Source organism: Notamacropus eugenii, chromosome 5 (genome assembly GCF_028372415.1).
Source record: "Notamacropus eugenii isolate mMacEug1 chromosome 5, mMacEug1.pri_v2, whole genome shotgun sequence".
In the NCBI taxonomy this organism is placed as follows: domain Eukaryota; kingdom Metazoa; phylum Chordata; class Mammalia; order Diprotodontia; family Macropodidae; genus Notamacropus; species Notamacropus eugenii.
In genome coordinates, this window is record NC_092876.1 from 91262454 (window position 1) to 91290069 (window position 27616).

Consider the following 27616-nt stretch of genomic DNA (forward strand, 5'->3'; position numbering starts at 1 on the left):
TGGGGTGGGGTGTCATTATTATCCTTATTTTTACAAATGAGGAAACTAGAGACAAATAGGGCTTAAGTGACTTGAACAGGGACACACAGCAATAAGTGTCTGAGACTAGATTGAGACTCAGGTCTTCCTGACTCCAGGTCTTCTATTTACTGTGTCATCTAAATATTCTGCGATGTCTGGGATACCCTAGCATGTTTCCTTATCAGTTAATGAAATATATCTCTATAGATAGATATCTATAGATAGATCTATCTACATATATAGTATGTCTGTGTATGTATGGGTGCATTTATGTGTGTGCACATATGAATATATGTATGTACATCTATGTATATAAGTACTCAAATATACACATTTGATGTATATTTGTACACATATGAACATATATGTTTATCATATATATTTGTACATATATAAACATGCACCTATTTATAGACACATGCATATATATCCATATATAAATTAAATAAAGATGGATACTTGTTGGATAACTTACACTACCTACCTCCTGGGACCACTGAGAGAAAAGTGTTTTCTAAGTCATACAGCACCATATAAATATAATTTCACTCAGTACCTCTTTTGCATAAGAAGGTCAGAGCATTTATATGACTGGTCCTAGAGTCTCCAAAACTTAGAACTCTTGCTCTAATCTTCCGAATTCAAAAACAACCCCATTTCCATCACATACTCTCCCACTTCAGGGAGGCCTTGCCAGAATTTCTGGGATTAAGCATCAGGCTTGGTCAGATCTCAACTTAGCTAAGGCTCTTGGAATTTCACATCAATTAGCTGTCCCCAGAGATTCATCTCTTGGGGAGAAAGTTACTAAGCCTTCCTTTTTGAGCACAGAGTCAAGATTCAGCTACTAAACAAGATGTCACTTCTTCCTCCTGCCACCCTGCCACTGGGAAAGCCATGCCCAGGGTCTATTGTGAGTTTTTTAGCCCAGAACCTGTGGGACCAGGCAGGGGGAGGACTCCCCTTCCTTCTCAGTCCTGTTCAACTTGTTCTATGTCTCTTTTTCATTATATTTTCCTTTTTCTGTCTTTCCACTTGCTTTTTGACTTCTCTTTTTCACTCTTTTATTTTTCTTTCATATTTTTCTTCCTTTTCTCTCCTCTTTATCTCTCCTCCTACTCTTCTGCCTTCTCTCTCCCTTTTTCACTGCATTGAGTTTCTTCACCTTTAAGATTTTCCTCCTCTCCTTTCTTTGACGTTTTCCTATCTCTTTGACAAGGATCTTCCTCTCTTGGTCTTCTCCCTCTCTCCTTCCCTGCCTCCAGTTATGGAATAAGCCCTTCTTTCTCTAGACCAGACCACAGAGTGGCTTCAAAACTGAAAGAATTCTACAGGACTGCTCTTCTGGCTCAGCTTTGACAAGGACAGAAGAAGCGTGTGTGGTCACAACCTAGAATCAAGGTACTAAGATTAAATTCCAGATACAACTTCATGATGGTGAGAAGTACTAGACTCCAGAACCATTGGGGAAAATATGAAGATGAGTTAATTATTTTTTGAGCATCTTAAAAACAATGAGAAAGCATTATCCTGTTAAGGTATGATTTCTTCTGGATTAGATGGGATTATGCTAGGTTCCTGATTATGGCTAAAACGAAAAACAGTTAAAAATAGACAAGAAATTTCACTTGATTTTAGGTTGGGGGATGAGAATAGTAAACTGTATATTGGCCCAGGAGGAAGGGGAGGAGGAGAATGGCCCAGGAAGAGAGAGTAAGTGTGTATATGGAAGCTTGAGTCTCAGTTCCCCTAAGACTCTGTGTGGAAAACATAGCACACATATAAGGGAGCTTTAGCCTTTTAAGAACTTTATTTCTCAATGGTGATCCCTCCCTGTACCCCAGATATCCTCTCCTGGCCACAGAAGAAGGATCCTCTCTGCCATCACTCCCCTAGACCTTGGGCTATTCAGTGTTTTAAAGGCTGCTGAGTTTGGAATCCCAACTGTGAGTTTAAATACCAACTGTGTCACTTTCTATTTATGTGACTTTGAATGTACAACTTAAACTTTTTCTGGGACTCGTGTGAAATGATTAGGTCGAACCAGATGATTTCAAAAGTCCCTTCCAGTTTTAAATCCTTAGCACTGGGTCAGATGATAATATTGGTGGCTTGTTTCTTCTTGGTTATCAAATTTCTAAGTGACACAAATTTGTAGCTGACCCAATAATTAATGGGTTAGGCAAGAAAAGGAGATTAATACCTTTAGTGTTCACTAATTAGAATCTAACAGAGCTGCCTAGCTAACAGTATGAGCATAGCATTTTAAGATCAACGTTGGTAAGCTGAAAATCATCCTGAGGAGAACAGCCAAGAGGGTAAAGGACCTCAAGATCATTCCATATGACTTTATTTTACTGCTCCTCTGAGCTTGTCTTCCAGAACACAGAAACCTTTTGACAGGTTTGAATGATAGATTCAGTCTAGCCTTATTAAATATAATGGAGATAAATATAGTTTTATGTTTTATTTCAAGACATCAAACGTAGAGGTACGTAGATAAAATGATCACTTGGTGGTTGTGGGTTGGGTTATTTGACCACCAGGGTGCCTCCCAGCTCTAAAAATATAAGTATTATCTTCTCCAGACTAAATGCCACCAATTCTTCATATAAAATCTTCTCATTGCTCTTCATCTTGGTGCTTTCCCCAGGATGATCTCCAGTTTATCAGTGTCCTTTCTAAAATGTTATGCCCATACTGTAAATACAATGGCCTTGTTCTACTTTGATCAATGAAGAAAATAGGGGAATATCTGCTGCTTTCTGGACACTTTTTCTTTCAACTCAGTCTAAAAATGTCGTCAGTTTTTTGCCTACTATATTCCATTGTTGAACCATTGAGTTTGACATCCACTGAAACTTCTCTAGAGATGAACATCTAGCTCTAGCCATGTCTCTTCCATCTTATACTTGTGAGTTGATTTTTTTTTTTAAATCTAAGAATAAGAATTGACTTCACTTTTATCCCTATGTCGAGGTCATCTCCTTTATATTGTGTGTGTGTGTTTATTTGTGTGTAACCATTATTTTTCCTTGCTTTCATTTTTCCCAGAGTCTTCTTTAATTTTCTTTCCAAGTAACAGTTCAACATGTTCTCCAAACACCTTTCGCGACCAAACCTTCATAGATTTGGGAAAGAAATACAACCCCTTTGGCTTGTTTAATTGGAAGTAGGGTGGCAAACCATCTCATTTCTTTAGTCCTTTTACTCAATTCATTATGATCTTAGGATTTATGGTTGAAAATAGATACTTTTATTTTATGAAAAAGGATAAGGAGAACCTCAACAAAGAAGGGACTTTCTAAAATTTAATTTTAAAATAGCTATTTTATTATTCCTGCCTAATCTACACACAACTGGAAAAATAAAAAGAAACGCAACAAAGGGACATTTATGAGGACACACAGGTCAGTAAATATTAGAGTTAGCCTTTGAATCTGGTTTTTCTCGTTCCAAAACCAATGCTCCTTCAATCTACATGATTATATAAGTTTTTCTAAATTCTTCTGGCTTAGGCTCTTGTTGCTAATAATAATAATATTAACAACCAGCATTTGTATAGATCTGTAAGGTTTGCAAAATGCTTAAAATTTTGTTATATTGTTCTCGCAACTAGTAAATGCCTAAGGCTAAACATGAATTCCAGTTTTCCTGACTCCAACACCATTCACTGTGGCACCTAGCTGCCCATCTAGAATCAGTTCTACCATCTATAGAGTGGTGACTAGTTCTCTACTAGTTTTGCCTAATTTTAAGTCCTACCTGGGTGGACTCAAGGCAGTACCTTAGAGAGACGGGTCCTCAGCCTCTTTGTTGTGGTCCAGTGAAAACAAATGCTTGATTTGAAGTCAGAGGATGTGGATTGGAAGTTTGACTCTAACATATATTATCTATGTAACGTTGGCCACATCTTAATCTTTCTAGGCATTAACTTCTTCATCTCTACAACTAAGAAGGTGAACCAGATGAACTTCTTCTGTGGCCCCTTTCTATTCTAAATCTACACCCTTCTGATCTTAGTTCATTTCCAGATCTGAATCTTTTATCCTAACTTTCTCCAGGGCTCCCCATCTTCAGATTCCCTGGATCCAAAACTTCATTGAGCCAGAATGCCGGAGTGTTACTAACTAAAAGACCTGTGCAAGTATTTTTCCCTCTCTGGGCCTCAGTTTCCTCCTCTGTAAAATGATTCAGGAAGGGGAAGAGGGTGGCAGTGACCTTTAAATTCCTTTCCTGCTTTAAATACTATGACTCTCCATCACAACCTGTTTTTTTGAGTTCACAGTCTACCTGCTTCTTCTTTAGGAATAAGACCATTTAAGCCTATCACCCTATTATTGCATGATATCCAGGATATTCAGACTTAATTGATAAGTAGTCAATAAACATTAATTAAGAATCTACTTACTATGTGCCAGGCATTGTGCTAAGAGCTGGAGATAGAAAAGAAAAAAAAAAGTCTCTGATTTCAAGGAACTCACAGTCTAATGGAAGAGACAACAATGTAGACAACTATATACAGGCAAGCTACATACAAAAAAATTGGAAATAGCCAATAGAGAGGGCACTAGAGTTGTGAAGGATCAAGAAAGGATTCTTACAAAACGTGGGATTTTAGCTGAAAATTGAAGAAAATCAGAAGAGGCAGGAGACAGATGAGAAAGGAGACTTCCAGGCAGGGGGGAACAGCCAATAAAAACTACCCAGCAAGGGGAGATGGAATTTCTTGTTCAAGGAACATCAAGGAAGTCAATATCATTGAATCTCAGAATATGGGGGTCGGGTGTGGGGAATATATATGTATAAGGGGTGAGAAGACTACAAAGGTGACAGGAGCAGGTTATGGAGGACTTTGAATGAAAAACACTGGATTTTATATGTGATCCTGGAAGTCATAGGGAATTGCTAAACAGTCCATGACAGTGTTTTTGTTCCTCTTCCCAAGAAACATGGGACTAATGAAATCCAAACACGTGTAGATAATCATATAAAAAGCCTTAGATAAGGAAGTGAGAGGCTTGGTTCTAGACCTGGTTTTGTCACTCCCAAAGTAATTTGACACATCTTTCCCTGTCTTTAGTTTCCTCCTTTATCTAATTGGGATAATGACAATAATTCTTTTGTGAGAATAGAATAAGGTCACAGATGAAGAGTTAGGCAAATATAAAGTAGAAAGATAATGGGGAAATTTTGATCCAAAAAGAAAGCCATAACAGACAGTGAACTCTGGGAATATAGATACGTAAGAGAGGTTGTCTTACTCGACTTTTATCTGAGACCTAGAGCACAGGCAGCACTTGTTCAAAATAATATACATATTAGGGGCACAGCCAGGACTTGAACCCAGATTTACTTACCCCAAATTTGATATTTGTTCTACTGCATCACATGGAAAATTTCTCTTTATTCCTCATTAGAGGGTTTAATACTCTTTTCCACATTGTTGTGAGTGTTGAGAATAGAAGACTAAATAAAAATTAAAAGAACTTTAATGACTCTCTTGCCCACAGGGTTGGGAAACCTGCAACCTCAAGGTCATATGACCCTCTAGGTCCTCAAGTGCAGCCCTTTGACTGAAACAGTCCAACAGATCAAAAAGATAAAACCTTTAGAAAAATAGCATGTACTCTGCTCAGGACATTTGAGGTCAAGTTGGACTGAAACAATCAAAGGGTCACACTTGAGGACCTACAGGGACACATGTGACCTCCAGACTACAGGTTCTTCACCCCTGGATTGTGTTTCCTGAATACATATGCTACCTCACATCCCTTTCCCCCAACATACTGTTCACACATTCTGGCTTATCTTCAGTGATAACCTATCCTTCTTGAACTGCAAGTTGTCTGAAATCCTTTTCTTCTCTTTTTGTGTCTCCAGAAAGTTATTTTGATTGCTGACAAAAACTCCATGCTTTCTCTCATGGGCAGTCTCAGAACCAATATTTCTGGCTCCCCTATCTTCATCCTAACAGGATTCCCAGGACTGGAAGCAATGGAGCCCTGGCTGGCCATCCCACTCTTCTTGCTCTATGCCATCTCCATTGTGGGAAATGCCCTGATTCTAGTCATTGTCAAAGAAGAACAGAGCCTGCACCAACCTATGTACTATTTTCTCTCTTTGCTGTCAGTTAATGACTTGGGTGTTTCGCTGTCCACACTGCCCACTGTCCTTGCTACCCTCTGCTTCCATGCTCGTGAGGTTACATTTGAGGGATGCCTGACCCAGATGTTCTTTATCCACCTCTTCTCTTGGACAGAATCTGGAATCCTATTAGCCATGAGCCTAGACCGTTATGTAGCCATCTGCAATCCACTTCGCTATGCCACAATCCTCACCAATGCCCGCATTGTAGCCATGGGGCTGGCCACATTGCTCCGCAGCTTCCTGCTCATTCTAGTCTTCCCCCTGCTCCTTCAGAGGTTGCCCTTCTGCCACACACGGAATGTCCTCTCTCATGCCTACTGCTTGCATGTGGACATGATCAAACTGGCATGTGCTGATGTGACCCTCAATAGCCACTATGGCCTATCCATTGTACTCCTCACTTTTGGCCTGGACTCTGCACTCATCATCCTCTCCTACGTCATGATCCTCCGCTCTGTATTGGCCATTGCTTCCCGTGAGGAGCGACTCAAGACACTCAACACCTGTGTGTCCCACATCTGTGCCGTGCTCATCTTCTATGTGCCCATGGTGAGCGTGTCCATAGTGCACCGCTTTGGAGGCAGCCTTCCTCATGTAGTCCATATCCTCATGTCTGTCCTCTACCTCTTTGTACCACCAATGCTCAATCCTATTATCTATTCCATCAAGACAAAGGAAATACGCCACAGGCTACTGAAGATGCTTTTCAGGGTCAAGTTCTAATGGGAACAAATGCAAACTTACTTTTTCTATAGGAAGGTCATCAAGATAATGAGAGAACCAGGGACCATGCCATAAGAAGATAGGCTGAAGGAGTTAGAGATCTTTAACCTGAGACAGAGAAGACTTAGAGGGGATATGAGCACTGTCTTTGAAAATTTGAAAGGAGATCTGATGAAAGAGAAACTGGAAAATTAACTAGTTTAGCCCAGAGGAAAGAACTAAGACTAATTTGGGTGGGTGGATGAGATTTGCAGAGATGCAAATTTCAGTTCAATGTAAAAGAGAACTTTTTAAAACTTTAGAGCTATCCAAAAATGAAATGGGCAATCCAAAGAAATAATGAAATCCTGCCTTTCTATAAGTCTTCTTGTTGGCATTCCAAATTCAAAGACTTGGGTTCAAAGCCCACCTCAGATATTTCTTAGCTGTGTGGCCATGGACAAATCACTTACTATTTTCAACCTCAGTTTCCTTATCTGTAAAATGGGTATAATAATACCTGTATTACCAACTTCGTAAGACTGTTGTAAGGCTCAAAAGAGCCTTTGTAAAGTATAAAGTACTTTGTAAATTTTAAAACACTATGTAAGTGTCATCAATTATAGATGGACTTGAGGATGTCTTTGGTCTCTCCAAATGCTAAAATTTTCTGATTCTAAGAAAGCTTTTATTAAGATTGTACTGTCCTGATTGACTTGAGGCTCTAGTGAAGAAACTGGGAAGCAACATGCAAGGCAACCTGGCTCATTAAGTGGACGTGGTAAGGTAGGTACCTGGGCAAGCATTTCTATAACCTCTCCCTCTATTTCTGCTAGTCCTAACATCTACTGGTCATTCAACAAGTATTTGTTTGACTCATATCCCCTTGTCTGTATGTCATCTTTTATTGCTTTAGTGCAATGTGAGAAACAAAACTGTTGGATATTTTCCCATAGGCAAAGATTTTGACCCTGATTATGGTTAATAGACTTATTCTGTGTGATTTCAAGGGAAATTAAATATAAGAAGTAAAAAGTACACACTAGGAGGAAAGCTGTAGCTCAGCAGAACTAAGAATTGTCTAATAAACATGTCAAAAAAAGGAACAAGTGGCCTTGGATGAAGCAAGGCGTTCCTAGTTAACATTGGGCCCATAGGGTCTACAGTATGGAACCACACTCCCTTCACCATTTATGAATCCCTCTACTCTGGACCTGGGAAAATAATTTAGCCTGGGTATAGTTTTAGAGACCCTGCTTTCTAATCAGAAGGGGACTAGGCTCCCTTTTCTCATGCTCTTAAACTGTTAAGCAATTACAGTGGTTCCCTATGGTCAATTTTACTTAGCTTAGCTCTTGGCTCACATCTAGTGTTTCTCCCAGAAGGGGAAGGGAATTAAAATGATACTCAATATATAATACGACTCAAGTATGGGTCAGATATTTTATTCTTACTCATAAAAGAAATGATAATGATAAAAGATACACAGGGTACATTAACAGAACAATTTGAAATAAGGTTCAGTAACTTAAGGTATGACTACTGTTAGAATCTGTTGGGAGGCTATTTAAATCTCACCAGAGCACAAAGCAGATTTTTTTTTGGAGGACTGCTAATTAATCATTTCACATTTCATCTTGACTCTAAATCAGAGATTCTTGGTAGGAAACTTCTGTTCCACGCTGCCCAAACAACTCCAGGTAAAGGTCTGCTGGTACAGTAGATGATCTTGTCCTGTTTCTCTTCTTTTTGGTGGCCATCCTCTCCAGCAATTCTGGAATAGTTGTTAGGAACTCCTTCCCTACCACTATCCAGCTCTTACCCAATAGAACCAAAGACCTGCAGATCTCTTAAACTCAGGAGATCAGCTCCAAGCCAGAACACACTGAGTTTGACCAAACACAAAAGAAGGAGCTGAAATCAACCTTTATGTTTACTGAAGTAAAGCACTTAGAAGTCATGTGCTCATAAGTCATTTGGAAGCCAGAAAGAGAGACAGGGCAAGCTGCTCCTCCCCTTCCCTCACACCAGTAAGTGACTCAAAGAAGTTATAATATGATAATATAAAATCAATAAAATAATATAATATAAATAAACATAAGAGAAATTGAGGGTACTGTGAATATGTTTTAAACCTTTGTTGAGCAATTAGCTCTTCTGGCTCTTGGCATCCCAAAATGCAAGCACTAGATGTCTTACTCACACGTGGCTCCAAAGCCCTATATGGTCTATATTCTATAGGCATAAGGAATGCTAACTCTTCAGTGTGATACTTGGGTTGGTCCTTTTTATACAAAAGCTTCTCATTAAAGACACAAACCATTTCCTTCTTCTGCCCAGATCTTTTTCGGAACATCTGCTATCTTAATCTTAACTTCCCAACCAAATTTTTTGCTCCTCACTATAAGACTTTATGTTTAACCATTTAAAATCAAATTACATCTAATCAGGTTCAGCCCAGTGCTCTAGGCCATTGACCTCCAAGTGAGAGGCCATAGCTTGGCATCCAAGGGGGTCCTAGTTGCCCCCAATGGGTATGTGATCATCTAATTGTTGGGTAGGAAGGTGAGTCACTTGCTCTCTCCCACATGGTAGCCAATTATGGGTTCATCTCTCACACAACCGCTCCTACCTTTATCCTTCAAAGCTTTTCTACTTTGTTCCTTCTGTCTGCTACCCATGTTCCTCATTTCTGAACTAGGAATTAGCTATTTGGTGAGGCAGTTATAACCAAACCTCTACCTGGGCAGCCATGGCAGTAGCTGCACAAATGCCATTGGCCAAATCCTCCCCAAACCCCATTATACCAACCTTTTAACCCTCAGATCACCACATGGATGTGGGCTTGTTGTATATTCTAGGGCTGTAATAATGGGAAGTTCTTATCTTTCCACTTTGAATTTTTTGGGGGACAGAGTGAATTTCATTTTCTTAGAAAACTCATCAAAATATTTTTTTTTTCCTCCACATGCTCATCTATCTTCAGAATTTCCTTATTACCCTAGAATTCCCCTCATCTTTCTAGGCACACAGGTTTCCCAATCTGTCAATAGCAAAATTCTGAGAGCCAAAGTTTCCAGATATTAAAAATCAATTTATTAGTTAAACTAGCCAATAGCCAATAAATTTATCAATAAAACAGTTTCTCTTAGTAACCAAAGACAGTCTTAGGTCATCTTCTTTTATTATTACTTAGTATTATTGAATACCACTGCACGTTATTGGAACTGCCTCTGGCAAGAAAAACGTTGAAGCCTTCTTGGTAACACATAATGAGGTGGAGTCCTTAGCCCCTCTCATTTTCTTCGTCATTAAAGAGGGGAGGTCAGTTGAGACAAGACCTGGTCATGAGGCTCCCGTCCTTTCTAGCAATCTAGTGACCCCATCAGCATCTCTCTGATTTGGTTTCTCTTTCATAAGCCAGGTCCCCCAAACTCTAATGAAGGGACCAAGGACACAAACATTTCTCAGTGAAGCTTTCTCAGTTTGTCTTCTCCTGACAGAGTAGGTAAAAGCCAGGGTCCCATTTGGGTAGGGCCCAGCCTAAACTAGTTAAAAAGCAGATGCCTTGGTGGCTAGGAGTGATCACATTACTAGGTTAGTCATGACCTTCACAGACTGACTGGCCTTTTCAGGAGTGGAATCTTGATAAGATAGGAGGAAAAAAGATGGACCACAAATTAATGACTGGTTCTTAGTATAATAGTATATTATTAGTTTTCTCTCAAATCTGATCAGATGTCAAATCTTCTACTTTCTTTCTCCTCCAAATCTTTCATATCTGTCCATTTCTCTCTCTAGTCACAGTTATCTCCATAATTTAGCACTTCATCATGTCACCTGTCAAAAGTATAGTAATATTTTTCTGATTATTCTCCCAGTCTCATCATTCTCTGGGCCCCAACATTGGTCTTACATTGAGAAAAGTCACAAAATCATCCTTAATGAAGTCTTGTCAGCTTGTTTCAATCAGGACAAAATTTGGCATGGTGTGGTGAACAAAACCTCCGAAAAAGAAAGAGCTCAGAGCTAAATGTCAACTTTACTAATGATCAATATTATACATTGTTAATGTGGTCAAAGATAACTGACAGTAGTAATTAAGCTGTACAGATAGGAGTCTTGGCCAAATTGACCTTATCAAATTAGACTCCAAGAAACCACACACTTCTCTCTACCTTCCTCCCTCCTTTCAGCTTTCTACTTATTTCTGGCAGAGTGAGTAGATCTTAGGGCCTCTGATTCCCTAAATCCCTGGAGACTCCCCTGTGTTTCCTTTATAAAGCTCTCAGTACTGGGAGCCTGCATCATCTATGTAGAGGGTTAGCAGTGATTGGCTTCAGTGCTGCTTCTATCCAAGATCCTTTCTTTGCCCTCTAGGCAAGGAAGGTAAGTAGTCTATGCTCCTCTCCCCTGTAATACCTGCTCAGGGCTATGCCTGGTCTCAGGACTGGCACTTAGAATCTGCTAGGTGGATGGGTCTGAATGAGCATTGGCCACTTCCTTATTTTGAAATAATCTCATCCCAAGAAGACTTTCCCTAAAATCAAGATTCAGAGACCACTTTTGCAGAGTTATTTGAGACTGTTAACAAAAAACCCTCAGGCCCATAAGGGGACCTGAAATGAAATAGTGTCCCATGCATCAATTAAATGCATTTATTGTCTGAGAACCTGTAAGGGAGAGGAATACTTACAAGGTAGGAGAGAGAGAGAGAGAGAGAGAGAGAGAGAGAGAGAGAGAGAGAGAGAGAGAGAGAGAGAGAGAGAGAGAGAGAGAGAGAGAGAGAGAGAGATCTTCCCTGCTCAAAAGGGAATGGGAAAAGGATCTGTAGACATAATAAGCCAGCATATTTAGAAAGTCCAGAGCAAGTTCTTGAGTCTGCAACTGCTGTTCAAAGTTGCCCTTGAGTTGTTTGGTTTCTGGCAGCTACTGGTATCTCCAGATTCAGCTAGAGTTCACTCTATGTCAAGCAGTTTTGGGCTTCAGAAGCCTTTCTGATTGGCTACTTACTATATAACTCTGACACGTTGGTGTAGTCATTACAAAGCCTATGTTAACAAGACATTATAAGAGTCTTACAGCCACACTACTTTCTATCATTCCATCTTAATCACTCACACCAAAGGTTCTAAAATATCTCTGAGTTCTCCTCTAACCTGGCTCCACTGCCTCTGCTGATCAAAATACTCCTCTCAGTCACTCAGGCTTCAAATTAGAAACTTATCTTTGTCCTACTGTCCCCACTGGCCAATCAGTTGCCAACTTATGTTGAACCTTTCTCTGCAATATCTCTCCACACAGAGCACTTTGTCACTCCCATTGTCACTATCCTAGTTCAGGTCTTTATCTAATCTCTATGTTTCAGTTTCCCAGCTGTTCACCCTGCCTGTCTCCAATCCATCATTCACACAACAATCAAAATAATTTCCCTAATGTGTTTACTCTTTTTCTATTCATATTTGATCTCTATATACTTATATACAGGGGTCCCCAACATCTGGGTTCTGTTTTAAGTTTAAAATAAATCTAATAAACCCAAACAGTTTAAAAGTACAAGAAGACTTCTAAGATACCCTGTATGTCCTTGTTGTCTCCCTATTAGAATGGAAACTTCTTGTGAAGACACTGGAGCATTCACCGTGGTGTTGTATTCTTTGGCCCAGCGAGGTGCCTGGCTCAGAGCAGGCCCTTAATAAATGCCTCTGACATATTTTGGCTAACTGAGCCTGGACAGGTCTTCTAACCTCTCAATGCTCCCAGGCAACTCACTAAAATTCTGAACTTCAGTAGCTGGTCTGCCTTGGAAGAGGGAGTTCCTTATGTCATTTGATTCATAGGTCCGAACAAGGAAGGTGCTGCTACTTATGACTTTTTATTTGCAAAAAAAATATTTTCTTGAATTAAATTTATATATACTTAGTTGCAATTTACCCCTTCACTTTCACTCCTGTCATTGCTCTCATTTATGTCCTTTGGGATGAAATATAGAACAAGCTATTTTCACTGAGTTATTCTGCATCCCCATAATTTGCCAGATATGATGATGAGAACAGAGAACTATTACTCCCTTGTTTTCACATACTGTCTTTCTTAATAGAGACTAAAATAACACTGCCTCTTTTCACAGTGTTGATTCATTTTCAAGTTGGAATATCTTAATCGTTAGGTTGGTGGCAGAGTTTTTAACAAACTGTTGCCTAACCAAGATTGTGAAGTTGATTTTTTAACTAGAGCATAAACATTCATTTTTATCTCTATTAATTTCATATTTTAAATTTTGACCCATTCTTGTCCCAGAATACCGTGATAAACTTTGTAAAATGGTTATTAAAATCTAGGTATATTATATCCCTATCATTCTCTCTAGCCACTAACCTTGTCTGCCTACAAACAAAATGAAGATAGTCTGACAAGTTCTGCTCATTATGAAGTCCTATTGGCTCTCTGTAATAATAACTTTCTTTCACTAACCTTCCCTTTAATAATATATTCAGGGATGTTACTGGAAATTGGAGTCAAACTAATTTAAACTGTTTCTTGTTAATTAAGTACGGTCATTTTGCAGTCACAAATACTATTTCTATAAAGCTAAAAATCACCATCTTATATCAGAATCTCTATTTCACCTTGTTTTATTACTGACATTTTCTGAATTTTTGTATGAACATCAGAGGAAATATTTCTTATTACTATATCTATCCTTGAATATTCCCAGGAGACACCTATGAATTACTTCATAATTCTATGATATCAATCCTTCTATGTTATTAATATATCAATAATTCTATGATATCATATATATTAATTATTATATATTATTAATTATTATATATTAATCATGATATATTAATAGAATTATGATATCAATCCTTCTATGATATTAACATATCAATAATTCTGTGAGATCAATAATTCTATGAATTATTTCTACACACCCACACACATACACATATGCATACATACATACACACATGCTATATACATATATATCCATATCCATATGCATATTAATATGACAGTTGTATGAATAGTACACATGTGGGCAGCTTTTTTCCTTTCCCATCCCACTCATTTTCTATTAAACTCATCCTAATCAAATCTAGATGCTTCCAAGCAAAAGTATTTCACTCCTTATTTTTCATGGGTTAATTTTCCTATGTATTTTCCATAAACATGATTATGGCTTAGTTTATTTCAAAGCCCTTATGCTTAAAGGTACACTGGATTCCATCTTAGTCAGGGGCTATATGCATAATGATGGTAGCACGATGGAGATTCTCCTCTTCTTCTAGAGGTTTTGAGTCACTGGCCATTAGAGAGTAAGGATAAGGATAGGATAAAGATAAACGTATGAATATACACACATATATACCATATACATGCATATATGTGTGTCTATCTATCTATCTATCTGAATGATGTCGAAGTAGGTCTCAGTGTAAGTTGAATAGCAATTAGAAAATGGGAAGAGGGGAGGTAATTAGACAACGAGGGTGCAAAAAAGCAGCATTTAGCAAAGTGCTTTGTAATTCTCTGATAAAGTTTTATTGTCATGAATAGCACTTCAGATAGCCTCATTTTTACCTATCAAGCAAAAATTCAGCATCTTACATTAACATCTCTATTTCACCGTGTTTTATTACTGACATTTGATGAGTTTTTTATGAACATCAGAGGGTATGCTTGTTCTTACTGTTATCTCTTCTTGGGCAAGAGACATCTATAAATCACTGGCTCTTTATAGACATGCACTTATATATGTATACATACATACACTCTTACATATGAGCACAGTACAATGGATTCTAATAAAAGAGTAATGATGATGAAGAGTATTATTACTATTAATCCTGATAATAGACAGAAAGAGAGCAAGTCCTCTTGTGTTAGAGCTGTCAGAGAATGACTTCTTAGAAGAGATGAACTTTGAGTGAGGTCTAAAAGGAAGCTTTATATAGGGGGTAGGAAGGAAGGGTGGATATTCTAGATACATTACATAAATGAAAGGGAGTAAAGGTAAGGAACCATGATTGATCCACATAAATGGAGTATAATGTGTATATTGGGGTATAGGGGAAGATAAACTTTCATGTATGACCCTGATAGTTACCTTGAAGTGATTGATGATATGTCCCTTCCTTTCCCTTCTTTGAAATGTAGCTGTATAGTCTGATCAAAAGTCCCAACATGGAAAGTTTCTTCACCAATGACTCTGGTTTACCCCCTTTCATCCTAACTGGCTTTACAGGACTTGAGGCCTCCCAGCAGTGGTTATTTCTGCTGTTTGGTGCCTTCTATTCTGTCTCTATTGTGGGTAATTGCCTGATCCTCTTCATTGTTAAGGAGGAGGAAAGTCTTCACCAGCCTATGTACTACTTCCTTGCTGTGTTATCAGTCAATGACCTGGGCGTGTCATTGTCCACACTGCCCACTGTGATGGCTACCTTCTGCTTCCATGCTAGAGAGATTGCCTTTGAGGCCTGTATGGCCCAGATGTTCTTTATCCATTTCTTCTCTTGGACAGAGTCAGGAATCCTTCTGGCAATGAGCTTTGACCGCTACATAGCCATCTGTAACCCACTACGGTATTCTACCATCCTCACTGATGCCCATGTTACCCAAATGAATTTGGCAATTGTACTCCGAAGCTTCTTCATGGTTTTCCCACTTGCCTTCCTCCTGAAGCGTCTGCCCTTCTGCAAAGACAATACCCTGTCCCATGCTTACTGCCTGCACCCAGATCTGATCCACCTACCCTGTGGGGACAGCACTCCAAACAGCATCTATGGTCTCTGTATTGTAATTTCTGCTTTTGGCCTGGACTCTGCCCTCATTCTCCTCTCTTACGTACTCATCCTCCACTCTGTACTGGCTATTGCCTCTCGGGAAGAGCGACTTAAGACACTCAACACATGTGTTTCCCATCTTTGTGCTGTTCTCATCTTTTATGTACCCATGGTGGGTGTGTCCATGGCTCATCGCTTTGGGAAGCATGCCCCTCCATTTCTAAACACAGTCATGTCCTTCATCTACCTCTTTGTCCCTCCCATGCTCAATCCTATCATCTACTCCATCAAGACCAAAGAGATTCGCTGGAGACTTGTCAGAATTTTCTCAGCAACAAGTTCTGTTCAGAGGGAGTTGGGATGAAACTCTACTTCCCTACTCTATGTGCTGTGGTTCTAGGTTTGATAAAGAAGCATAGGAAGCCTAAATCCTTGAGGCTATTTTCTATGCCTACCATTTAGATAGGGGTGCCACTAGATGCACAAGGGAACCTAGATAATGGGTTTATAATCTGTTTGCACTAATTCTGTAGTGCAGCTCACTCAGTCACAGGCTACAGCACATAATTCTAGTCATTTATATGTTTATTTTTCTAAAGGTACTACTACTCTTCTTAAGTATGATTTGCTTTTGAAAGAAATGATATCCTGAAAATTGTGCCATAAAGTGAATCATTGGTGAATTACACACTGTCTCACAGAAACATTGTGAGAAAATGGGGATTTGACCAAAGACTGAATTCAAACTAATTTTGGGTGTGACCAACTATTATCATAAAAGTAATGATACAAGAACTACAAACCAGGCTTATGAAATGAGCATTGACATGCCAGTGTGCTACTAAAGTTGCTATAAGGGGAAAAAAAGTACTGTCCAAATCCAGCATGAATTTGTTTGTATTTCTTGCCATGTATTTGTTTATAATAGGTCCTGTAGTACAGTGGATAGAAAACAGGCCTTGGAGCCCAGAAAACCTGTATCTTCCCTGTGGCATAAACCAATTTTGTAACTCCCTGGGCAAGTCTCAGTGCTCTAGACACATTTGTAAGACTAGGCATCTCAGAGAGGATGTTGTCAAAGGATACACGATTATTTGATTGGTATGAAGATTTTTTTATGGTTTTTACTTGTGGGGCAATGAAATCCCCTCTAATTCCCAAATTCTATGATTCTGTGACCCACCTTAGTAAAGGGAGATTTCTCATCCGCAATTTCTCTATATCACTGACAGCATGGATCTAGCACAAATACCTATAAGTTGTATAAATCTATGTCTGCATGTTATATTTTTCCTCTGATAAAATTTAAGCTCCTTAAGGGTAAGAGACTACTTATTTTTTGTCTTTATATTCCCAAGACCTAGCACAGTGCCTGGCATAAAGTAGATATTTTTTTTAAAAAAAAAAACCTTATTGATTGATAGATTGACTAATATGAGAAATGGATCATTTGGTTTAAAGCATTATAATTAAATGTTTACACAATAACTTTTTCTGTATTATTAGATTTCATAAGAAGTGGGGGTCTGAATAGTGGGTTACTTTTGAATAGCTCAACCCTCTAGGAAAACACTGTCTGAGAAAGTTCAAACTAGAGACCTCTACTTTCCTGGCACAAATTTCTCCTTGTTATTCAGAGGCCTTCATATGAAATCCATTGACAACTTCCGGTAGGTGTTAGTTGTGAATGCCAGAAGAGAAACATCTCTAGCTCATCCTCTTTCCCCTTTTATTCAACAAAGTTAGGAATAGGAAGGCTTTAGGGAAGGAAGAAATTACCATTAGTCAGCCTGAGGAAAATGATGGTATGAGTCAGCCATCTCACTCTTTTCACATGTTAATAGGCATATTTAATGGATGTGAATCTAAAGGTTCCTTTTAGACCAACTCTTGGAGATCTATCATATTCCCTGGATCTCTGATCCCTTAAACTCACAAAGACTGAAGCAGGGACTTAGTGAAAAATGAGAATACTTCCCAGACCATGTTCAAGAACTTTGGTTGATATCAGGAGATGTTGGCCCAGGAAAAAGAAGGCACCAGACTTTAAAACACTTAGAGATGGATGAGGGCCCCATCTGTTCCTCACACCTTAGGCGTAGTCCCTTTTCTTCCCTGATCATTCTGGACTAGAGTCAGTCCATCAATTCACATATATTCATTTATAAGTTAAAGTAAAATATGTTAATGCATGAGAGACTAGGATGACAGAAAGAGGTCTGGAGAGGAGGAAGGATGGAACTACTACATTTGGAGGGGGAGTAGTAGAGACCCTGAAAGGACATACTAGGGATGGGGGTGGATATGAGGAAGAAGTTACCTAGATAATAGGGCTGGCATATTGGAAGGAAGAAAGATGTACAAAAAAATTAAATATTCTTGGTAATTAGGTTCTAAGTATAGTTTCTACCTGGTAAAAGATATATGATCAGTACCCTTTAAATTCCTCATCCTAAGACAATGTTCTTCTTGTCTCACCTTAATTACAATTTTGCAAAACAAAGCAACAGAACCATATAGAAAACATTACTAATAATTACAAAGATTGGACAGAACAAAAACAAACACCAAAGCCCTTTGTTGAAATGCTAGTTAAATACATGTGACAGTTAAAAAAAAAAATCAGTTAACAAGAATTTATTTAGCATTTACTATGTGCTAGGCATTGTACGTGCTGGGAATACATATGTTGTTGTTCGGTCATTTTCAGTCATGTCTGCCTGTTCATTACCCTATTTGGAATTTTCTTGCAAAGATACTAAAATGTCTTCCAGATAATTTTACAGATGAGAAAACTGAGGCAAACAAGATTAAGAGACTTGCCCAGGGTCACACAGGTAGAAAGTGTCTGAGGATGGATTTGAACACAAGAAGAGGAATTTTCCTGATTCTAGGCCTGGCACTCTACCCATTGTGCCATCTGTTGTCCTTGGACTACACTTAAAAGCAGAAGTAAAGACAATCTCTGTCCCAAAGAAGCTTACATTCTACTGGGGAAATATGACATTTAAAAGAAAGCTGAAACGGGGTCAGAGGGAGTTGAGAGAAGTACTTTGTTTACTAGTGTGGTGAAGAAAGTCCAAAGAATCAAGAATGAAGTCCTGAGAGAAATGAAGAAATGAACACATTCCTTAAAATGGTGATTCTAGGAACAATCAACCAACCCAAGGAAAGGTAGAATGAGTTTCTAGGGCGAGGAAGTTGCTGTGGCATGGTAGAGAAAGCATGACAGCTGGTAGGTATGATGGCTAGGGCACTGGACCTAGAGTCAGGAATACCTGAGCTTAAATCCTGCCTCAGATGCTAGCATTGTGATGAGCCTGGACAAGTCACTTAACCTCTGTTTGCCTCAATTTCCTTACCTGTAAAACAGGGATAATAATAGCACCTCCCTCCCAGTGTTACTGTGAGGACAAAGTAAAGTGATATGATCTCCAAGCCTTGAACTGCTACAGAAGTGTGAACTCTTATTATTTGTATACATATTTTATTTTCCTCTAATTACATGTTAAAATAATTTTAAAATATATTTTTTAATGTTTCAAGTTCCAAATTCTACTCTTCCCTCCTCCTTCCCTTTCCCTGATACAGTAAGCAATCAGATATAGGTTAGAGATGTGCAATCATGTAAAACATTTCCATATTAGTCATTTTATACAAGGAGACTCGAATAAAAGAAAGTGAAAAGTAGCATGCTTCAGTCTGTATTCAAACAATATCACTTCTTTCTCTGGAGCCAATAGTATGCTTCATCATTAATCCTTTGGGATTGTCTTGGATCATCGTATTAGTAAGCCATTATTAGCAGTTAGGAGCAGAGCCTGAAGAGGAATGAAGAGTAATCATCCAGAAGTAAAGAATTTACATAGTCCAGCTATACTCTGCCTTGGTCGGAATACATTTAGAATAGTACATTCAGACCTGGCTACTACGTTTAAGGAAGGACAAAGATAAATTGCCTCAATTCTCTAGGAGGGTGCCTGAGATGATAAAGGTCCATGCCATACCCAGAGGATATTTACCCTGGACTCAGAGAGAACAGCCTTTCTGTCTCAAGAAATTGAATATCATGAGGAAGAGATAGTAAATTTTTAAAACCCCAGAAATAGCAATGAAGGGAAGTTGCAGAAAGGAAGATTACAATTCAGTGTAAGAGAAGCTTCCTAATGTTAGGCACAGAAGTGAAGATGTTCAATGAGGAGGGTTTCCTTTCACTGAAGGACATAGTGTGAATGAATGAATGAATGAATGAATGAATGAATGAATGAATGAATGAGCACATTTTTTAAGAAGTATTTATTGAGTACTTAGTATGTTCCAGGCACACACTGTGGGTTGGGGATAGAAATACAAAAGAAAGACAACACCTGATGTCAGCAGCTTGCATCCTATTAGGGGCAGATGACACATACAGCGGAGAGGCATCCAGGACAGGGTGTAAATCACAGGAGCTCCACTTCATTGTGCCTGAATGTGCCTGAGCTGTTGAATGATTTACCCTTTCCAGGTGATCCTCAGATAAAGAAAGATTTAAGAACCATTTGGGGGAGGGTGAATAATACTGTGGAAGAGGGATTCTAAAGCTGAGATCTGTGAACTTGTTTTGAAAAAAATTAATAGCCATCTAAATAAAAACTGGTTTTCTTTTTATTCCCATGTATTTTATTTTATGAAGTCTGTGTGTTTGTGTGTGTGTGTGTGTGTGTGTGTGTGTGTGTGTGTGTGTATTCTGAGAAAGGGTCCATAGGCTTCACCATACTGCCAAAAGGAGAAGAATCCCTGCTGTAGAGGCTATTCCTATTTAAGTGAGTTCAACCGAATGATTTCTGAGGTTTCTTCCAAATTAAAGGCTCTGTAGCCTTACAGAACATCTGAATGTTATGTTTCTGTGAAAGGGCTTAGTGTTTTCACAGGAACCATTATCTATCAGTGCCTCAAAATGTATTTGATCTTTCTTTTTAACTTAAGAACAAACATTTCACCAAACATTTAATAAGCTCCTTCTATATGGAAAGCATTGTACTAGTAGCCAAAGAGGAAAACATGAAAATAACCATAGTTGTTTACCCTCCATTCATAGCAGCGACTCTGGAGGAGAACAGCTGCTCTGTCAACCAGTAAAAGGAACCCTGGTTTGAGAGCTCTGGGCTCCCTGGGGACCTTTTAGCTGACTGAATCATCCTCCAAACTAACAGGTTCAGGTGATAGGCCAGTCAAGTTTCTTGTTTTAGTATTCTATTTAAATTCAACCATTATTTTGAATATTTCCTACTCTATAGGCACTGTTATCTTGTCCTTATCTGAAGACAACAATCAAAAAGTAAGCTTCATGCTTTCTATTTCAATTTATTTTGTTGTGAGTGTGATGGAAGGAGATAATTCAGCAGGGAAAATAATGCTATCTTTGTAATTTCTCACGTCCAGGTCACTCTCCTGTCTGTGACATGCTTTTTCTGTCTCTTACAGATCAGAATTCATCCTCTACTGGAAATTTAAATGCCTGAAACACTTTTTAATGTAAAAAAAAAAAGTATTTCAAAGCAACAGATTTTCTAAACAATCCTCAACACAGACCCTTTTAAAAGTATATTCCTCCACAAACATTTAGATCATGAACTGTTAACAGACAGGAACAATGTCATTTAATTTTGATTTTATGGTACTATTGATTGGTGTATTTGATCAGTTTTGTTGCTTCTCTCCCTTGATAAATGTAACAATGACAACACTCCCCCCCCTTGTTTGAAGTCATTCTGTGCATTATGTAAAGTTTATAGACTTTCTTAAGTTGATCGTTTCTGGTTTTTACAGAAAAATCTCATCCCTCCTTCCCCCTAAGGAATTTGACTCCTGGGTGGCACAGTGGCTAGAGGGCAGGACTTGGGTCAGGAACACTTGAAGTTGAATCCTATCTTAGACTGTTTGCAGCTCTGGACAAATCATTTAACCTCTCTCAGCCTTCATTTGTAAAATGGGAATAATAATAGTCCTTACCTCACAGGATTGCTGTGATCAAATGAAATAACCTATATAAAGGGCTCTGCAAGCCTTCATGTACCATATAAAGGCTATCTATTATTTATTATTATTATTGTAATTTAGCCAATATTTATTAGGTACTCATTGAATGCAAAGCACTATGGTAGGTGGAAGTGGTAAATGTGGGATATGGCATAGAGAAGGAAGAAATATGAAGTTTAAATGAGATAAGGTCAGTGATCCCAAGGAGCTCCCAGTAAGAAGGGGTATAGGTTAAAGACATGGATAACTTAAAATATAGGGGAAAATGAGGATAAACCTATCGGAAAGGCTAAATAATCATTAATTTGGCATAGGACTTTAAAGTTTGCAAGATAGTTAGCAACAATTACAAAAACTCTTCAAAGTAGGTGCCACAGTTGTACTAATAATTCCTCTTCATAGATGAGGCTCCAAAAAGATTAAGGTATTTGCATATGGGCACACAGCCAGGAAGTGCCCTCCAGTGCAAGAATTTTCACACAGTGCTTGTCTAATGCAGCTTGCACTATCCGTCGATTCTTGACTCTTAAGGGTCTACGGATATGTTCCAGATGATCCATGAATGTGGATGATGAAAAAAAAAATCTCCCTTTCTATATGATTGATTTCATTTGCTATTCAATTATTTATTTTATGAATTTAAAAACATTTTGAGAAGGGTTCCATGACACACCAAAAGATTAAGAATTCCTGAACTATAGCATACCCTGCCTCTTTACAAAGTGTTATTAAAATTCCAAGAAAGGAAAAATCTGTTCTTAATGGGGAAAGGGATGGTGATCAACACAATTCTGGTTTGCAGGGAAAAGTCCCTGGAAGGTTTGCATTTCAACTGATCCTTGAAAGATGGATGACCTTCAATAGGAAAGGGCAGTAGGGATGTCTTTCTAGAAATAGAGAAATGTATGGACAAAGATGTAGAGACCAGAAAGTGCAGCACTCATTGGAGCAGGCTGCTAATTAATCAACAGCAGAACCACAGAGTTGGAAGGGGCCTCTGAGCACCTGGGCACCTAGTTCAACTAGTCCAAGGTGGGGAAACTGTGGCCTCAAGGCCACATGTGGCTCTCTAGGTCCTCAAGTGCAGTCCTTTGACCAAATCTAAACATGTGAAGGGGTACACTTGAGGACGTAAAGGGTCACATGTGGTCTAGAGCCTTCAGGCTCCTCACTCCTGATACTAGTCCAACTAGTCCAACCTGAACAAGAATTTCTTCTGCATCAGATCCAATAGGTAATAACCCAGACATTCTGCAGTGAGGGGGACCCCAATGCCTTCCAAATATGTTTATTCTACTTTTATATAATCCTAAGGGTTGATCAGCTTTCCTTCCATTAAGGTCAAATTAGCCTCTATATAACTTTTATACCCTCCTCCTAGTTCATCCTTTGGGGCACAGCTCAACAAATTAATATTTGAAGATACCTACAATCACTTCCCTTTCCTCAAATCTTCTCTTACTTAAACTAAACATGCCTAGTTCTTTCAACCAACTCCCATATGTCGTGAATTAAAAGCTTTTCACGACAAATAAAAGTGTATTCCTTTACTTGGCCACCACATTGTTCATCTTAAACTGTGTTCCAATGAAACCCCCAGATAGTTTTCAGAACTTCTGTCTACTCAAACTTTCTCCATCTTGTACTTAAGATGTTGATTTTTTCATGTCTTTAACTTGTTTATTAAGCACCTACTGTGTACAAAATATTATGCTTGGTGCTGGAGGAGATACTAAGTTTAAATAAGTCATTATAGCTACTATCCCTTCCCATAAAAAGCATACAATCTAATGGGTGTGTCCTCATCATCAATGTTTCATGGTTAAATGTATTGGTACCAGAGCAGTGTAAGTAAAACACTTTGTGAGTCCTGTTGGGTCAGATACACCTTTGTGAAAAAGATGTTGGTATTTTAAGGGATTTCAACTTCAAAACGCATCAGTAGTGTGACATACCCTAACTCTGACAAAAACAAAAAACAAACCAACGCTAAAGTTCTTCCAGACTGTGTGGAGGGTCCAACACTCAGAATAAGAGAAGTAACAGCCCTCTCTACGGTGTCCTATCCTGGCCACATTGGGAAAATTATATTCAGTTCTGGGCACCACATTTTCACAGAGATGTTGAAAAGCTAGAGAGCATCCAACAGATAGTGATAGGCACTATAATAAGTGATGTACACATATTGTCACACTTGATTATCACAACCCTAGACGATGGTACTGTTATACTCATTTTCTAGATGGAGAAACTGAGGCAGATTGAGGTGAAGTGATCTCTCAGGTCACACAACCAATGGGTGTCTGAGGTTAAATTTGAAGTCAGGTTTTTCCGATGCCAGGGAGACTTATCTTCATGAGTTCAAATCCAGACTCAGATACTTATCGGCTGTGTGACCCGAACAAGTTACTTAATCCTGTTGGCCTCAGTTTCTGATTTGTAAAATGATCTGGAGAAGGAAATGGCAAATCATTCTAGTTATTTTTGCCAAGGAAACTCCAAATGGGGTCACAAAGAATCAGCAAAGGCAGAAATGATTGAAAAATAATTTCCTGACCCTGGGATCAGTATCCTATTCGCAACCTAGACCCAGGGTTTTTATTTGTTCCTAAAAGCAACGACATAAATGGACTTACCCTATTCGTGACTTAATATTTACTTTTTAAGACCTTAAAACCTGGGTTTTAGTCAGGAACCCCTAAAACACACCTTGGACTCCAGTAGGGCCTCTCTGATGACTAGCAGGACTCTTCAGGATCCTTTAGCCCCTTCCTGATGTAATTGAAGGATATAAGGTGTTTGTTTTGTTTAAAGTCTTTCCTAAATAAAAGGTAAGCCCATTTCAAATACACAAAGGGAACAAAGTGCACAGAACTGTGAACTGGAGTCATGGAGTAACTGGGAGCTTTCTTTCAGTGTTACTTTTCTTTTTCCCTTTCCCTCTCTTTTAAAGTTAGTAGAGGAGAAATTCCTAGTTTCATATGCAATCCTGTTTTTCTGATCTCTGCAGAGGGAAATGGTCCTGTTTGCCTGCGTTTGTCAAGTGCAGAATAACAAAAAATGAAAATCAAATAAAAATAAATTCTGCACAGGGGTCCTTTTTCCTTGCCCCACTTCCTACTACAAGTTAGAGACTCTTAGGCCCAGGCAATCCCAAAAGTCAGACTCAAGTTGGGTCTCTTAAGTATCCTCATCTTCATTTCTGAAGGAAGAATTTAGGTCACTTGATTCCTCCCCTCACTCCGATCCACAGGTATCTAGAACCTATTCATGTTAGAAACTATGATTTTTTAAAGCAGCTTTTTTCCCTCCTCCCTTTCACCCCTCAACTTAATTCCAAACAAATGGGACTCTGTTGCATTTCAATGAATTAAGAAGTTTTTATAGGTGTAAAAAACCTGGGCTAAGAAGGATGGAAACAGAAACTTTGACCCTGCCCCCCATTTTTCCCTCTCCCTCAATTTAGGGAGCTCACAATCCGATTGAACAATCAAGACGAGCCCATGAAACAAAAAGCAGCAACCTGTACAAGGTGCAATTTATAATGAAATGATACACTCTGCAGTAGTACTACACTTCTGTCTGTTTTTTCCTATTTTCTTCCTTCAGGACGGAGCAAAGAACTATATCAGAGTGGGGAACCTGTGTCCTCAAGGTCACATGTGGCCCTCTAGGTCCTCTAGTGTGGCCCTTTGACTGAATCTAAACTTCATGGGACAAATTTCCAAGACCATAGGTTCCCCACTCCTGAGCTATACCCATGCCACCTCACTGATTGAATGCCTCTGCTTTTAGCCAGAAAAAGTCCTTAGGGCAGGACCCTCTTGCAAGAGAAGAGGGAAAGTATTCCCTTGCGGATGGGTTTGGTCTTGACACTATAGATGATGGGATTTAGCACAGGGGGCACAAAGAGGTAGGCACTGGACATGAGAGTGTGGGCGATGGGCGAGGCATGCTTGGCAGCTCTGTGCATCACAGACACTCCTATCATAGGTACATAGTATAGGAGCACAGCACAGATGTGTGAGGCACAGGTATTGAGAGCCTTCAGTCTCCCCTCATTTGAGGCAATGCCCAGTACAGTGCGAAGGATTAAGGCATAGGAGAACACAATGAGCAGGGAGTCTAGTCCAAAGGAAGCCAGAACAACAGACAAGCCCAGGATGCTGTTCAGGGTGGTGTCAGCACAGGGTAGCTGGATCAGATCTGAGTGGAGACAGTAGGAGTGGGAGAGGACATTGGCATGGCAGAAGGGCAAGCGTTGCAGTAGGAATGGCAGCGGTGCCATGAATGCCACACTCTTCAATGTGATGCCCAAACCCATGATGACAATTCGGGGCAGAGTCAGAATGGTTGTGTAACGCAGAGGGTTGTAGATGGCCACATAGCGGTCATAACTCATAGCCAACAGGACACCAGACTCCATGCAGGAGAAAGTGTGGATAAAGAACATCTGAGCTAGACAGCCTCCCAAGCTTATCTCACGGGCATCAAACCAGAGGATGCCCATTACAGTGGGCAATGTGGAGACAGAAACACCCACTTCAGTGACAGCCAGCATGGACAGGAATAGGTACATGGGCTCATGTAGAGAGGAGTCCACTCGCACTGCTGCCAGGATTAGGGTGTTGCCCACAATGGCCACCATGTACATGGCAAAGAAGAGGATGGAGAGCCAGCCATGCTGTGCTTCTAGACCCGGGATGCCCGTCAGGAAAAAGGGTGAAGAGGAAAGGGTGACGTTAGCCAGGAGTCCCATGGGTTAACTCTGCCCCTGTCATTGGAAAGAATATACCAAGCTTAGCTTCCAAAAAGGACCATTGTCAGTTCAGTCACATGTCAGTCCATCCTACATGATGCCATAGTGGAAGGAATCCTGGGTCAGGAAGAGCTAGGTTTAAATTCTGCCCCTGAGACTCACTAGCCTAAGGGTGATCATGCGTAAATCATTTAACCTTACTAAGATACACTTTCTTAATTTGTAAAATGAGACAATAACATCTATAATATATAAATACTAGGGTTATTGTGAGATTGAAGCAATTGAAATGAAATAACATGATAAATCATTTTGTAAACCTTAAGACACTATATAAATGTAAGCAGCTACAATATTATTATTTATCATTGTTATTATTGGTTCTTGTTGTTGCTTCAGTGACTTGGAAGAATTTTATTTATTTGTTTTTGTCTTAGACTTTGGATTTCATTAGAAAAACCTGTCAACCAGAATTTATTAAGCTCCTACTATGTGCTAGGAACTGTGCTAAAGCACTAACTTTCAAAATTCCTTCTATTGATGCAGATCCACAACTGTCCTGAGACTTTTCAGTCTTAGGGAGTTGCCTGGGAGCACAGAGAGGTCAAATCATTTGTCCAGGGCCACACAGGCAATGGGATCAGAGATGGGACTTGGTCTTTCAGACTCTAGGACAGGCCCTCTGTTCATTATGCCATACTGCCTCTCCCCTTGGGAGATCTTTAGCAGTTCATTTTACAACAAATGCTCTCATTGTCCCCAAATCACACAACCATAGAATATTTAGGTTGGAAATAATCATTCACCCCAAAATATGGAATGACAGAGTTAGAAGGGACTTAAAATAGAACATGAATGTTTAGAGTTGGAAGGGAATTTAGAAATAATTGTACCTAACTCCTCCATTTAATAAATAGGGTATCAGATGAAGTGCAAAAATTATACATCAAATTGATTACATCAAGTTGAAAAGTTTCTGCACAAACAAGTCTAATGCAACAAAGATTAGGAGGGAACAGAAAACTGGGAAAGAATTTTTGCAACTACTGTCCATGATAAAGGCCTCATTTCTAAAATATATAGAGAACTGAGTCAAATGTACAAATACAAGTCATTCCCCAATTGATAAATGGTCAAAGGATATGAACAGGCAGTTTTCAGAGGAAGAAATTAA

General features: G+C 39.1%; 3 protein-coding genes across 3 annotated transcripts; 2 read left to right on the forward strand and 1 right to left on the reverse strand.

Moving 5' to 3' along the window:
• The first annotated feature begins 5934 nt into the window (after positions 1 to 5934).
• On the forward strand, positions 5935 to 6894 carry LOC140508718 (olfactory receptor 51I2-like). The gene has a single exon (XM_072616602.1). The coding sequence runs from the start codon at positions 5935 to 5937 to the stop codon at positions 6892 to 6894; it is 960 nt and encodes a 319-aa protein (XP_072472703.1).
• An 8169-nt stretch (positions 6895 to 15063) lies between these two features.
• LOC140508720 (olfactory receptor 51I2-like) lies at positions 15064 to 16026 on the forward strand. Its single transcript, XM_072616603.1, has one exon. It carries the CDS (start codon positions 15064 to 15066, stop codon positions 16024 to 16026), a length of 963 nt encoding a protein of 320 aa, XP_072472704.1.
• Positions 16027 to 25491: 9465 nt separating this feature from the next.
• Positions 25492 to 26442, reverse strand: LOC140508721 (olfactory receptor 51I2-like). Its single transcript, XM_072616604.1, has one exon. The coding sequence runs from the start codon at positions 26440 to 26442 to the stop codon at positions 25492 to 25494; it is 951 nt and encodes a 316-aa protein (XP_072472705.1).
• Between the last annotated feature and the right edge of the window lie 1174 nt (positions 26443 to 27616).